Raw genomic sequence first — 15,983 nt, forward strand, 5'->3', positions numbered from 1 at the left:
TTTCAGTCATATGTGGAAGATAAACAAACACATGGATAAAGAGAACAGATTAGTGGTTACCAGAGGGAAGACAGTCGGGGGGGTGGACACAAGGGGTGAAGGGGCACATTTATATGGTGACTGACAATAATGTACAACTGAAATTTCACAATGCTATAGACTATTATGATCTCAATAAAAATATGTATATACAAAGTATAGACATCTTTAATGTTTTCATCAAAATATGAACATTAAAATAAATATAAACAATTTTTAAGGAATTATTATTATTATTATTATTTTTAAAGATTGGCACCTACGCTAACATCTGTTGCCAATCTTTTTTTTTTCTTCTCCCCAAAGCCCGCCAGTACATAGTTGTATATTTTAGTTGTGAGTGCCTCTGGCTGTGTTATATGGGATGCTGTCTAAACATGACCTGACGAGCAGTGCCATGTCCACACCCAGGACCTGAACTGCTGAAACCCTGGGCCACTGAAGCGGAGCACAAGAACTTAACCAGTCGGCCGTGGGGCCGGCCCCTAAGGAATTATTGTTAAAATTAAATATTCAAAGTAATCTGTTAAAGTTAAAAGCAAATACAAATTATAATTATTATTAAACTTTTAAATAAAATTTTTAAAAAGCTGAAAATGCTTGTTTAATTTTTTGATATTTCATAACTCATTACACATTTTTATAAAAATTATTCACGATTACAGCATTTAACATCCATGTTTTAATTGACAAGGCATTTATGAATATTCTATTTAAAGTTACATATATGCAAATTTAGGGTAATATAAATTGTTTAATATTGCAAAATATTTCTCAGCTACCATATACAATTTCTTTGTTAGTGATTCTGGAACCATAAGCTGGAGCATGAAGAAAAGCAAAGAAATGATCGTTCATCTCTATTAGGAAACCAAATTCATTGTGAAAGAATCTATTGAGCTCATATTATCTGAGAGGATTTAACACACTATTAATTTCTTTTCCTTTTCCTAAATGCTTGTGTCTCTGAAACCCTCCTTGCATTTCTAAGTAGTGTTTGTCTCCAAGAGTGAGAATTTGAACCCATCAAAGTAAATCAAGGGAAAATTATGGGAGTCAAGTTGAAGTCCTAATGGCTGCATACATGCTTAATAAACCATCCGCTCGAAACATTAAATACTGCCAGGATCTGCAAAGACTGTGATTTATTCTCTAGCCCAAAGGTAATATTGTGCAGTTTTGGAATATAGATAACAAGGCCAAAGAGTCAAGGATGGTACTTCTATAGCACGTGATACAATCATTTATTCTCAGCTAACACCCCTCTGTTGTAAGAAGCTTTCTGAGCTTCAGTTTCTTTACCTGTAAAAGGGATAATAACTTCTCGTTCATAGTACCATTGTGAAAATTAAATGATATAACCACTATAGAAGGCCTGGCACACAGTAAGTTTTTTGAAAAACAGTAGCTATTAGTATCGACTGGCAAAGAATTATGAAAACTGGCTATATGGAATTCATTCATCAATCTAATAAATATGGATTGATCCTACCAAATGTCCTGTGGCCAGGCAGAGTGCTTGGGAGTTGAAGGCTGCTGTTTTGCATGACACTTTTGTGGGGGACGTTGACATGTACAATAGAGATATGAAAGTGCTGTGGAAGCACAAATAATGGAAGCGCTCACTTGGCTTGTGGGGTGAGGAAAGCTCCTTAGAGAAGATGTTACGTAAACTAGCAGGATGAGGAGGAGTTTCCCAGTCAAGAACGGGAAGTGCTTTGGGGTCAGAGGATTGCAAAGACATGGGCTCAAGAAAGGGTCTCCCACGTTCAAGAAAAGTGACAAGCTGGAGAGGGGCAGAAGGACCCTGTCAGGCTCTTGGACGGTTAAACTGAACTGACAAGACCCCGCTATTTGTTTGGAAGTAGACCAGAGGTGCCATGTTAATCCTCCAACAGCGCGGGTCTAACTGGCCTCGAAGAAAATTCCAGTTCTCTGAGATGTGGCACTTCTGACGCGTTGGCTTAAGAAAGCATTGATGAAAGCCCTCAGGACAGGAATGTTTGTTCGTTAGTACACACCACTTTTCTTGAAATATACCAAACTTGGGGGCAGAAGGGAAACTCTTATTCTGGACCTAAGACTCATGACTTCTAGCTTTTCGTTCCCCTATAATTTCTGTGATAGGTTGCCCTTTTCAGCAGGAGCACCCAGTGACATATTCTAAAAATTGCTGTAACCCAAAAATACAGGCTTCTTAGTTAACAACAAAACAGTGCTCAGTTCCAGAAGCAGAAAGGGAAGACGACACCATTTCTCTGCAGAAAACATATCCTCAAATCTTTTCAAGTGATGTGGAAACCAACCAAAGTATCTGATTTGAAACTTGTGAGGTTAACACCACGGCTAAAGCATCAGAGAGAATTACACGGAGAAGAAGACAAGGACCCAGCAGCTGCAGACAAATACCCTGGGACGGGCAGAACCTGACAAGGCAGAGAGCCACCACTGAAGACACCTCCCATGCTTGCGGCAGGTCTCCCAGGGAAAATAAGAGCTTTGTTGCTCCTCTGGGGGCAAGTCTCCAAGCGCAATGGTTACTGTCAACATAGTCTCATTGATGTGAGGTGGAGGAAGAGCAGGGTGTCGATAGGTGTGCAGGTGGGAATCAATACTTAGGCTCCAAGAGGGGACAAGCCTTTAAATGGCACAGAAATTAAATTCATCCTGGAATAAGCTAGTTGCAGTGTATCTAACACCGATACCTCTTCTAAACTGTGGATTCATCTACTACATAGTTTTAATAGTGACTCAATTTCATGGGAAAACATTTTTTATTTCCATTCAGTATTCTTCTTGAATTGTAATCTCTCATTGCAATCTTCCAAGATTTCACAGCTATTTAGGTAGAGTCTATGGAGAGCCTAAATTGGAAAATAGCTCTTTAACAGATTTTTTTTTAAAATAAAATGAAATCATTTCTTTTAGTCCACTCACCATTCCATGATTCAGCCACCCCGGGATAAAATTATCAAGCAACTTCGGGTAAATCATCTCTCTGTCGTAGGCATAAATGATCCAGAACACCGCTACGACGAACTGGAAGACAAAAGAAATTCCTTATTTTGAATTCACCAACTATTCACAACAGAAAATTTGTTGGTCACCTATTGTTCAAAGAACCCCAAAGAATTGCAATCTAGAATGAAGCACAATTCAGTAAACCAGCTAATTTCTGGAAAGATAGTGCTAACTTCATTCCACTGGGGTAAAGGTTGGGGTCCTTCCTCTTCCTTGATCTCCCAATTGTGTTCTCTCAGGCAAAGGCATTTGTTTGTGAGGGAGAGAGAAATGATCTGTCTGTCATCTGGAACAGCTCCCTTCCAGGGCTAATTGTGTTGGTTTGATTTCTCTCAAAAGGGTTTAAAAGTTCACTAGTGGTTTTCTGGATCCCATTCTGCACTGTACAGAGTTAGCACACATTCAAGAAGCTGTACTGTATTTTCCTTGAACCCATCATGTGGTTTAAATTAATCTCCACATTCTCAAGTTTCTATTTCACCACTAACAGCATTGAAATCACCGCTATAAAATGTCCCGAAGTCACTTTTCCAGCAAATGTATTAATTTACATGGGCTTTAGCTGCACTGAGAAGCAGAGTGCATGAGGGTAAAGGAAGATTCCTAATTCTCTTGGAATAACTTATAAGTTCATCTGGGTTCCAGAGCCTTATTTTGACCCATCAGCAGCATAATTATCAAAAAGAGAGCAGAGTACTGAATTTATTATCTTATCTTTCTTCAAACTAATGATGAGAGAAGCAGCTCAGATAAAATAAAGGAATGAATGACCCAAGGTCTTAACCTTCACTATAGGATTTAAAAGAAAAAGTCAATGCTTTTGTAAATAGTCAATAAGTGTAGCATGGAAAAGGGCACCATCCCAGAGAGAGGGATCAAAGTTTCTTTACAGTTACAGCTCAAAATAATAAATAGGACAAGGGTAAAATGTAGCATGAGTAATAAACAGAAACAATTTTTATCTCATTTCTTATAAGTCATCCATGCCCCCACATTTTATTAATAAGAATTTTTTTTTTTGAGGAAGATTAGCCCTGAGCTAACATCTGCTGCCAATCCTCCTCTTTTTGCTGAGGAAGACTGGCCCTGAGCTAACATCCGTGCCCATCTTCCTCTACTTTATATGTGGGACGCCTGCCACAGCATGGCTTGACAAGTGGTGCCATGTCTGCACCCGGAATCTGAACTGGCAAACGTGCAAACTTAACCACTGTGCCACCGGGCCGGCCCCAGTAACAAATATTTTAATGCCACTTTTTATAAACCTCCTGGTGGTTATAGGTTAAGACTAGTAGTCAAAAGGTTTCCAAAGTTCTTTTCCAAGTGTGTCAGCCATGACATGGGTAATCTTGGCCTAAAAAGAAATTCATCCTTAAAACCTAGGATGTGATGAATATTTATTGTAGATTACACACATTGTTTAATACCAGGTTGGGGTTCCCAGTTGTTTACCCTGCCTTGGGGTCAACTATTTTCAAACTCAGTTGATAAATGCACAAGATAAAAGAGACAAAAAACTATTACTAGTTTAACATTAACTATCATTAAGAATTTTCTAGGAACAATGAGTAAGTTTTGAATTATCCACAATTTTGATTTATTCATTCCACTGAGACATCAAAGGTACTGAGTATCAGTGTGACCTGCCCTCAGACCTGGGCCCCATGCTTTACAGCCTTGCTACTCAGAGTGGGTTCCATGGATCAACAGCACCCATGTTACCAGAGATCTTGTTAGATGTGCTGAATGTCGTCCAGCCTGATATGTTCTGATCTTGCCTTTTAACAAGACCCTGAGGGCATTCATTTGCACACGAAAGTTTGAGGTGTCCCGCTGTGGAAGATCCTCCTGCAGCCAGGTGGAGTCTCCTCCTCCCCATGGAGGGAGGAGATCCCAGGGCCAAGTGGTTTGTCTACCCACGGTCAGCCCCACTCCTAAACCACATCCTGGGAAACCGAGACCTGGAATTCCCTGCCCAAATAGACCCAAGTGCGCCTCAGGGCCTGTGTGGGCCTCCTTCCTGGGACTGACCAAGGAGAGCTGACTGCACAATAAATGTGTGTGTCCCTTGACCTGAGAGATGGTTAAGAGGCATCTGTTTCTGTAGGGTGGGGATCAAAGTTTTACATTTGGTCTGGGTGTCTACACACAGGCATGAAGTCTTTCAATCCTGGATGGAGCCATAGGTGGAAATCTCCGTACCTTTCCCCTATAATGTACCCTAATCATGAGAGCAATACCTCCTCATATTCACAGGTACCTTCTTTCCTCAAGGGGAAGGGATTACACAGGGCTGTGGAGCAGGGGGCAGAATCTTGGGGCCATCTGAGAATTCTGCTGACAATACGCTTCCACTCTTCTTCTTTTCCCAAATTGTTTTGGCTATTTTAAGTATTTTGCATTTCCATTTAAATTTTAGGATCTCAGCTTGTTAATTCCTACAAAAATATCCTCCTAGAATTCTGATTATGACTCTACTGAATCAATATATTCAATCTGGGGAGAAACAGCATCTTAACATTGAGTCTTCTAATCGGGAACAAAACTTATGTCTCCATTTGTTGACATCTTCTCAAACTTCTCAATGCTTGCAGTTTCCAGTGTACAGATCTTGCACATATTTTGTTAAACCTGTCACTCAGCATTTCGTGTTTTTTGTGCTACTGTGGATAGTACTAAGTTCTTTTAAGCTCTTTGTTGCCAATATACAAAAATACAACTGATTTTTGTATATTGGCATAGTATCCTGTATCTTTGCTAAATTCACTTAGTAGTTTGAGTAGTTATGCAAAAAATTACTGTAGATTTTTACATGTACATGATCTACAAATAAAGACAGTGTTTCTTCTTTACAGTTTGTATGCTTTTTGCTTCTTTTTCTCTTCTTGCTGCACCACCTGCGGCCCTGGCGCAGTGCTCACCAGAAGCGACTTAGGGTGAGCAGCCCTGCCCTCTGCCCTATCTCAGGGAAAGGGTTCAACCTTTCAACATTTAAGTTTGAGATTAGTTGCAGTTTTTCTTAGATGCCTTTTATCAAGTTGAGGAAAATCTCTCCTATTCTTAACTTAGGAAAGTAATGAATGAGTGCTGAAATTTTTCAGATGACTTTGCTACATATCTGGGGGTGATCATACAGTTTTTCTCCTTTATTTCGTTCATATGATGAATTATATCGATTGATTGTGAATGTTAAACCAACCTAATTCCTGGTCATCGTGTATCATCATTTTTATATTTTGCTGGATTCAACTTGCTGACATTTTATTAAGGATATTTTTCCATTTTTATGCATAAAGTATATCAATCTGTAGTTAGTTTTCTATTCTCATAACGTCTTTTTCTAATTTTGGTAATAGGATAATGCTGGCCTCAAAATGTAAATTGGAAAGTGCTCCCTCCTTTATTTTCTGGAGGACTTTGTGCAAGATTGGCCTTATTTCCTCCTTACCTATTTGATATACTTCTCCGGTGGAGCCATCTGGACTTGTAAGTTTCCTTTTGAGAAGATTTAACTGTGGATTCAATTTCTTTAATAGACATAGAATTTTCCAGCTTTCCATTCTTTTCTTGAGTTAGTTTTAGTCACTTTCGCCTTTTTCAGGATTTCTCCATTTCATCTAAGTTTTTGAATTTATAAGTTGTTCTTAATATTCCACTATAGAAATTGGCAAATACGACAAATCAGGTGGTTTTTCCCTGGTGAGCCTTTGTTAATTGTTTACCAGCACACCACTGTTGAGAGCTACTTTCTATTCACTAGGAGTGACCATTCATGGTGTCCCTACCACATGGAAAGCATTGTGGGATCATCCTTACTAGTGCAATTTGGTCAATCCTTTGACCCCTACCATATATTGGGGGGATTACACGGGTTATGAAAAGTGAAGTGCCTTTCAAGAAAGTGTCAGTCACCAAGTTTCTTAGCGTAACACTAGAAGGTCAAGAGGCACAGCTGAGTAATTAGTCTCCTAAATAATTCTTGAGATATAAACACCACACAGATGGTAGCTTTTTGGCTTCCTGCGCTGGTATCCTCTTGATAGTATGATCATCAGCAAACCCAAAATAAGTTTGAACTCTACGACCAGGGCACGGATATGAAACAAAAATAGGTTCTCTTGGACAGGCGAAGTGGTACTGAAACGTTCCGCTGTTGTGAAGACGCTCCTTCTCTGGCCAGCACCAATGGCCAGCTATTCCTCAGCACACACCTGCTGCTTCTCAGCTGCCAGGACCGAATACTGTACTTGAACTGAGAATGGGAGGAACACAGTCACTTCCCAGTCCTTCCAGCCTCCCAGAAAGAATTCTTGTGTTACAGCTAGCCATGGGGGCCTCATCTGAACCCCCAGAACTATTAGAAATGAATGCAAAAGAAAACCAGATTCACACTTTGTCTCTTTTTGTAAGGAGTCTCTCATGGAGTCCAGTAGAAGCTGAAGCTAATCAGCTTTAGTCCACTTCTAAGAAGACGCTCTACTGATTAATGAGAAAATCTTTGGAATTTAGTAAAAATGGATTAGAACGCAAAGGACGTCACAGAGAAGTCTGCCATGAAGGAGGCTAAAGATAAAAGTCACTTATCTATAGAGTTGCCTATAAAGGCCGTTTGGCATTATCTCAAACACCCACTATTGAAGGAGGAAAGGAAGGAGAAAGGGAGGGAAGGAGGAAATTAATGAATACATCTTGAAAGTCTTTAGTTTCAACATAACATGATTCCTACAAAATTGCTTCCCCTTTTAAAACGAATCTATTATAATGTACCCAGACTTTACCAAATACTGACTGAAATCATTTAAGTTCTGTTCTGAGCTCTATTCCTTTGCTTCCAGATTCCTTTTCATGATTTGCTTTCCCATCAATTCTTTCCATGGTCATATTGTTGCTGAGAGGTAATGTTTAGACATGTTTCCCGTGTAATTTCTCTTTCCAAGCACATGGAGCCTGAGAAGAAGCTATGTGTTCTGGATGTGTTCTGGCTTTGTCTGATGGCCTCCATGCAAAGAGTGGAAGTCTCATTTTGACAAGGCCCTTGTCTTCCCACTTTCCAAATCTAGGAGCTCCTGAGTCCCTAAAAGCTCGCCTTCTGGCTGCCTTCCCTCAGCCATACCCTCAAATTCAGAAATGCACAGTGAAGCACGGGGCTTCTGAAACGTTGTAGTATCTTTTGTTTCAGAGGACAATTAGTTTCTAGTACTCATTCCTAGAAGTGTGACACTGGACTCCTCTACTTGAATTATGAGCTATGGGTAACATTATATTTTTTATACTATGCATTCTGCTCAAATTACCTTAAAACCAGAATTTCCACTTAGAGAGTTTCTAAAGTACGTGTTGATGTTATGCCTTTCTTCATGGCTTTCAATTCTCATCTTTCTGGTGGAATTTATAAATTATCCACATTTATCTACATTTAGGTCCTTAATTATCTCTACTGGCTGAGTAAATAATGTGAGAATAAAAACCCAGCTTCTCTAGGTGCCCATAGGATTTTGTGCCTGCAACCTCGGCTTGTACTGTATTCCCTCTTACTCCCTAAGCTCCAACTGACAATTTGATTGCTCCTAAAACTCATTAAGCGATTTTCTGCCTCAGGACTGTAGCATTTTCTACTTTCCATGCCAGGAATGTTCTTGCCCTTTCTCACGTGGCTGGATTCTCTGTTTCTTCAGGTCTAGCTTAAACAGCACCTCTTCATGGAAGCCTTGCCAATGACTCCGCTGCGCCATTATTTTGTGTCATAGACCTTGAGGGAAAAGAGGCTCTTTTTGTTGTTGTTCAATTATTCATTGTCTGGCTATTCAGTGAGAAAGTGAAGTCTCAGAGATCAGGAGCTTGTCTGTCTTCATTGCCGTTCCCCCATTGCCGGCATATAACATATTTATGATAAAAAGTTGCTGAATAAATGAACAAAGGTGTATTGCTGCTCCTTATATGTGGCAGACCCCACATCTCCCATAGGAGCAAGTACCCTTTTACGACTTCAGTTTTCTTTCTATTGACCTAAAATCTCTCTTTTATGTTCTCTGTAACTTTTTTGTCTTCCTGTCGTGAGGAAGATAATCCTTCTTTCCAAGGTTATTCTTCTAGCCTATCCCTTCTCAGATCTTCTATCAGCCCCTCCTTCACCACTTAAGTTTTCTATCGTCCTAAATTAATCCTCCTCTGGACTTGTAGATCAAGATGGAAGACTAAAGGCTCTCTTTCCTGAAATCAACCAAGAATAAGGACAATGAGAAACAGAAATGAAACCAAAGAAAGTAGGAAACACCCATAATCCAAACATCACTCTTTTCAAAAGGCTGCCAAGTATTAAGACAACTGAACCAGGACAGGGGAAGACTCTGGTGTAAGAAACAAGACCCGAGGGCTCCCCGGTTGAGTGAGCAGAACAGAGAGATCACAACAGACGACACTCACGAAGGGACCCTGGATGACCCCTGCTGGGAGCAGGAGGTCTGAGATGCATGGGAGCTCTGGGGAAATGTTCGGATCCCTGGTTGGCTTCAGGAGTCAGAGGTGATGATGTCAAGTAGAAATGAGCCAGCATGTCGTCTCTGCAACAAGCAGGATGTGGGTCTGTTAAGTAAACAAGGATCCGTGGTAACCAGCTTGAATGCACAGCTCACGCTCACCTGACAAACACCCAGCTCCCTGTGACCACACAAAAGGCTTGGGACCAGGAGTCAAGGAAAGAGAAATGAGTGTAGCCCAGAAAGAAGCCATTCTCCAGGGGACGGTGATGGAAAACAGACGGAGATTCCAGCTGCCCTCGCTCAGTTCCCTAACCTGTTTCCAGTTCTACCCTTTCACAAATAGCTGGCTCAGGAGGAACAGACCAATTTAAGGATGAGTAAGCTGAGAAAAGAAATAGCATGGAATGTATTCACAGATACCACAGGAAAAAAAGAGAGAGAGATAAAGCAGAATATGATCCCTCCCAAAAGAAGGCAATGGAACAACACAAACTAGGAAAATTATGCCAAGAAAAGTATAATTTATGATCAAATAATTCTCCATTAAGGAAAAGAGGTCAAAGAAGAAAAACCGAGCCTTAAAGAAGAGAAGAAGATAAAGGTGAATGGACAGACTGAAAAATAAGTAAAATATAAAGCCACATAAAATGGAAAGGCATATTATAAGCAGTGAAAGGAGAAACCGCCTTGGTGAAGACAGCTGGGGTTGGCTTTCTGCAGTATGGTGGACTAGACATGCTGGAAAACCTTCCCGCTGCGAAACACCAGGTGCTGAATACATACGACAAATACACTCTCAAATGTACTGCTGAGCACACAAGAAAGAAAGGGAATCACTGGGAGCCAAAAAAAAACAACCACCCATACAGACAAAAAAAAGAACAGGGAAAAAACCAGCACAGTCGCAAACACAGAAACCGGGGCTGCCCTGGAAGCAAATGCCAGTCCCAGAATGAGAGCAGTCAGAATTGTGGCCCTGGGGAGGCATGGCGAAGGCCTTGGCACGTACGAGCTGGTGGAGTGGGTACTGAACCTGAGGCGCTTGGCCCACAGAGGGGTTATACCCACCGTGGAAGGGCAGGCTAGAGAAAGCACCCTTCCTCAGGTTAAATAAATTGCTTTCTATTCCTAAGTGCTAAGATTTTTCTAATGAAAAAGTTTTCATCTCATTGAATTTGGTTCTGCATTGAGATCATCATTCTTCCTCCTTTATCTTTGTATTCATGAAAGCTAAGGGTGGTAATTAAGCAAGGTCAAAAAGTTTTATACGTATATCCAATAACTGTACTGGATATTGTGGTGCCTCTCCCAGGTCCCCTCTTCAGGGCCCATGCATCCATCATCTTCCAGATACTGGGAATATCAGTTGCTAGCACTGTCAGCTGCATCCCTCATTAGGAGTCCCCCTCACCAACCAATTCTCTGACACTAGTTGGCCGTCCTACAATTTAACCCAATTCTGACATTATCTACCTGGAGACAATGTCAGATCCCACAGGTTAAGGTTCAGTCCTACGAGACTGCCTCCTGCCTTCAGAAGCCAATCTCAAGTCCAGGTTGTCATCAGTACTTCTGACCAACTGGTTATAGGCTGGAGGTCCCAATGATCCCCCACCACGGGTTCTATCAATTTGCTAGAGTGGCTCACAGAACTCAGGGAAACATTTACTTAACGTTTATTCTAAAAGGATGTGATAAAGGACACAGACGGACATCCGGATGGAGGAGATGTGTAGGGCAAGGTACGTGGGAAGGGTTGCAGAGTTTCCATGCCCTCTCTGGGCCTGCTACTCTCCCAGCATCTCCCTGTGTTCACCAACCTGGAAGCTCCCCAAATCCTAGACTATATGGAGGCTTCATCACGTAGGCATGATCCATCATTAACTCCATTTTCAGACCTTCTTCCTTCTCAAGAGGAGAGGGGGCGGCACTGAAAATTCCAAGCTACTAATCATAGCTTGGTCTTTCTGGCGACCAGCTCCCATGCAGAAGTCACCAGGAGCCCGTCCCAGAGTTGCCTCATTAGAACAAAAGACGCTCCTAGTGCTCTTATCACTTAGGAAATTACAGGGGTTTTAGGAGCTCTGTGTCAGGAACCGGGGTGGGCAGAGACCAATATACATATTTTCCACTACCTCACAAATGCCAAAAGCTATTTCATTTCTGGTTTCTCTAGAAAGGTCTGCACAAAGCGGGAAATCGATGAATGTTTGGCAAGTAAATATGTTTGGTTAATCATTCTAGAAAAGTCAAAAGGAAAAGGAAAATGGTCATAAATGGAGAAAAATCATGGATGGAACATGACATCAAAGTCACAGGAAAACAACATGGAATGTAGAACAAGTCAGGAGAATCCTGTTTGCTTTCACTGGTAATAAGTGCATTATTTCAAGTGTCTCAATAAGGATTATTCGACCAGGTACATCTTCCCTCTGGTAAGTTTATATCCACAGGATAGATAAGAGGATTGATGCAGAATATTTGCTGGTCCTAACTGATACTTGGGTCTTGTCGTGTACCTTGAAACTATGCCTCATCTCTACTCAAATCTTAATTAATAGGCTCCTATCTATTCTCACATCATCTTTGGGGTGCAAGTCTTCCCCAGAGTACCAGCTTATAGGGCAAAGTCCCTATGACCCGGGGTGCCCAGACTCTTTGTCAAGGGTCATGCCCATGTCACTTCTGTGCCTACAGGCTGAAACCGCACCAATCATGCCATATTCCCCTGGTCCTGGCTCTCCTTGGAGCCTCAGGCATCTCTGCCAGGCCTGCGTCACCACTGACTGAAACATGGAACAGATGGCTTTCATCTTTGCTTTTTTTCCACCAAGTGGACCCCAATTGCCTGGGATTGCCTTCCAGTGGTGGCAGTCTTCTTTTGTAAAGAGCGATGTTTGAAGGTTTATTACACTGCCCAGAGAGCATCCTGGAGGTGGTGGGCCTGGTTAGTAAGGTGGCGTGTATTGTGAGAGGGTAGGGTGTGGAGAAGATGAGGCCCTCAGGAAGGAAACTTTTTGTTTCTTTCACTTTCCGGTCATCCATCAAGCTACAGAAATAGGGGCAAAGAAATACTGATATGATGAGCATGAATCAGGAGTAGTTGTGACTCTGATGGAAAACTACAGAGTACAGCCAACAGCATAGACAGAATGAAAAGGGCAATCAGGTACTCCAGCAAAACGCACAGTCACGTAGCTGGATCCAATAAACACAATGGAAACAGTTATGTCCTTTAACAGCGCGATGGTAGAGCTGAGGCGCGATGGTAGAGCTGAACCCTGACGTAGCTGGCCCAATCACTTCCTGAAAAGGGACTTAAAGTTAAGATAACTTCTATTACTGAGACACTGACACAAAAGAGACTCAGTAAGGGCCAAGGATGAGCCCACTCTTTAGATAAGGCTTGCGGTAGAAAGGGAATCAGAGCTTAAATATCATCTATATGGCGAAATAAATGCTCCGAATTACTCTCTCAATGAAAACAACCAAAAAAATAAAAGGCTAATAAAACATTAAATAGGTTACCATTTATTAGTTTCTTTTTTACCCTTTCAGTTTCTCTTCACATACACAAGAAAAAAATGTACACACCCACACATACGTCTGCATATTCACATATATATTCTATATATATATCCCCTTCTTAAATATATACAATATCATACTATATAATCCTGATTCTGTGTTTCACAACATATCCAGGAAATATAAGACATATTTTAAAATAAACAACCATGTGACAAAAAGTAGTGAAACTGTAGATGTCAAAATAAAGTGAGAGTGAGAATCCAGGAGGGCAGCGAGCTCAGAGGCCAGCTTTCCTCCAGAGGCACCTGTCAAACCTCAGTGACCATGAGCTTAGCTTTTGATGCTCTGTGGGATTCAGGAGATAGGAGATAAAGATTGCCCAAGGCGGGAGCCTGGAGGCCTCCACATAAAACTAGTATGCAGAGGGTTACCCCTTCAGTGTCAGGGTGAATAAGGAATGACCCTCAGCACACAAGAGGACAGTAAGGAAATGGGCCTGCTGTAACCTTAGCTCTGCATTGAGAAGAAAGAGAAAGAAAAATTACGCTGACACTTCATGACCATGGAGAGCCATCAGAGCCCTAGGAAAGCCATCACGTGGGTTCGTGGCCTGACATGGGCATTCAGGAGGATGTTGTGACCTGAAACACGTGTTCTTTTTAAGCACAAGTTGAGATTATGAAAACTGACCACCATCTAGGCCAAAAAGCAAGCTTCAAAAAAATCTCAAAGTATTGGTATCCTACTGATTGTAGTCTCTAATCAAAATCCAATTAAGTTCCAAATCAATAATAGAAGGCTAAAAATTCTTATATGTTTGGAAATCTAAAAGATACTTACTTAAAAAACTTATGGATTGAACCTAAAATCATGACAGACTCTAGAAAATATTTATAAATAAACAATAATAAAAATGATAGATACAATTCTTGTGGGATATAAAGTGTCAATTGAAGGAAACGTATAGGCTTCTATACTTACACCAGAAAAGAAGAAAGAGTAAAAATTAATGAGTGAGCTATACATCTTCAGAAATAGAAAAGAACAGCCAACTAATTAGTGAAATAGAAAACAAACATACAAGATAGGATCAATGAAGCAAAGATAAATTCTGGCAAGGCTGGTAAAGAAAAAAAAAAGAGAAAACATAAATAAGCAATTTAAGGAATATCAGGAAATACCTACCAGGAGAGAAAAGGGACATTGCTACAGATATCATGAGAACAAAATTATCAAAAACATTTGTGGACAAGTTTGTTATTAATTTGAAAATCTGATGAAATAAAATTCTCAATTCAGAAAACACTACTTATCAAAACTGACTCAAGAGGAAATAGAAAATCCAAATAATGTTATAATTGTGAAATCAAGTCAGAAGTTAGAAATCTTCCCAAGAAGAATAAGACAGACAGACATCAGCAGTGGTTTCCATAAAACACTCAAAGGGACAACTCCACTCTTTCTCACCAATCTTCCAGAGGATGAAAAGAAGAGAACGTGCCCCAGCATACTTCATAAGGCTAGGATAACAGTGATATCATAACAGAAAAGAACAGTTACAGAAACGAAAATCTCATGCAAATATCATTCACGAACACACGCAAAAATCCTAAGCAGAACCTTAAAATAAATTCATCAATGTTTATGAAACATACTACATCATGACCACGTCAGTTTTATCCCAAGGATGCAAGGTTAGTCTGATATTAGAAAGTCATTATGTATTTCACACATCAACAGAACAAAGGAGAAAAATAATATGATCACCTCCGCAGGTGCAGAAAAAGAATCTAAAAAAATTTGACAATCATGTGTGATAACAATTCTCAGCAAATAAGGAATAACAGTCCCCTCTTAGGGAATACGGCACCTGACACCGTACTCAGATTCTCACGGGCTGAGGTGATCAACGTGTGTTGGTACACTTGTATTTCACTGCAGCACATGTTTAGGAGGCTTTTTCCTGGAGAATTTCTTGCATATGTGGAGCAGGAGACATGTACAAGAATGTTTAGAGTAGTTTTGCCCAGAACAGCCGAAAAATCGGAAACAAGCCCAGTATCCATCAACAGTAACATAGATAAACAAATTTCCCTGGTGAAAATTCTGAAGACAGATAAGATCTTCTGAGAAATCATAATTTTTTTTCTCTTTTGTGCAAATTTTGACCTTCAAGTTCAGTAAGCCAATTACTGATTCTCGCAGAAAATAAAATGTATACATACCATTGCCAAAGTTTCCAGGGGAACTAAGTTGGAAATTGTTGGTGAGGAGGTTGTAGCAGAGAAGACATACCTAACTTACAATGTAAACTGCACCTAGCAGTTTATTACTTTCCCTTTTACCAGTATTTTAATCTTTCCCCTTACCTTCTTCTGTCTTCTTGAGGCATAAGAATTCCTTCTGGCACTTTGCATGGTATGACCATACAAACCCTGGGAATTTCCAACCTTGGAATTCTCTAACCTTTTGAATGAGTGTTTGCAGTGGGGCAGCATCATACATCACCAATGTATGTCACTTAACACGATGTTCTCTGTGATGTGATGCCATTGCTAGGGCAAATGGAAGGAAACTGACATTCTTTGACTGTTTGTCGTCTGCCAGATGCTGTTTTAGACACCCTGTCTGTCATTGTCTGTTAGAATAACCCTAGCGAGTTAGGTTTTTTTGAGCCCACTCTTCACAACAGAAAATCAAGACTTTGGGGCTGGCCCCGTGGCCGAGTGGTTAAGTTTGGGCACTCTGTTTCGGTTGCCCAGGGTTTCGCCGGTTCGAATCCTGGGCGCCAACATGGCATGGCTCATCCAGCCACGCTGAGGCGGTGTCCCACATACCACAACTAGAAGGACCCACAACTATGTAAATACACAACTATGTACTGGGGGGCTTTGGGGAGAAAGAAAATAAAAA

At 40.8% G+C, this 15,983-nt stretch overlaps 1 protein-coding gene and 1 long non-coding RNA gene across 13 annotated transcripts in view; one reads left to right on the plus strand and one right to left on the minus strand.

The window, feature by feature from the left end:
• Positions 1-15,983, minus strand: part of AIG1 (androgen induced 1) — a 227,599-nt gene that overhangs the window by 142,248 nt on the left and 69,368 nt on the right. For 11 of the 12 annotated variants that reach the window (XM_023632855.2, XM_023632854.2, XM_023632853.2 and 8 more), the window contains one exon: positions 2,977-3,078. In XM_023632855.2, coding sequence (XP_023488623.2) covers positions 2,977-3,078 — 102 coding nt within the window. Of the gene's footprint in view, positions 1-191; positions 2,904-2,976; positions 3,079-15,983 lie in introns of those variants that run through there. The other variant, XM_023632856.2, reaches the window with a different exon arrangement.
• The window catches only part of LOC111771372 (uncharacterized), a 30,517-nt gene that overhangs the window by 7,745 nt on the left and 6,789 nt on the right, over positions 1-15,983 (plus strand). The gene's annotated exons all lie outside the window — the stretch shown is intronic.

This window comes from Equus caballus, chromosome 31 (assembly GCF_041296265.1).
Source record: "Equus caballus isolate H_3958 breed thoroughbred chromosome 31, TB-T2T, whole genome shotgun sequence".
Classification (NCBI taxonomy): Eukaryota; Metazoa; Chordata; class Mammalia; order Perissodactyla; family Equidae; genus Equus; species Equus caballus.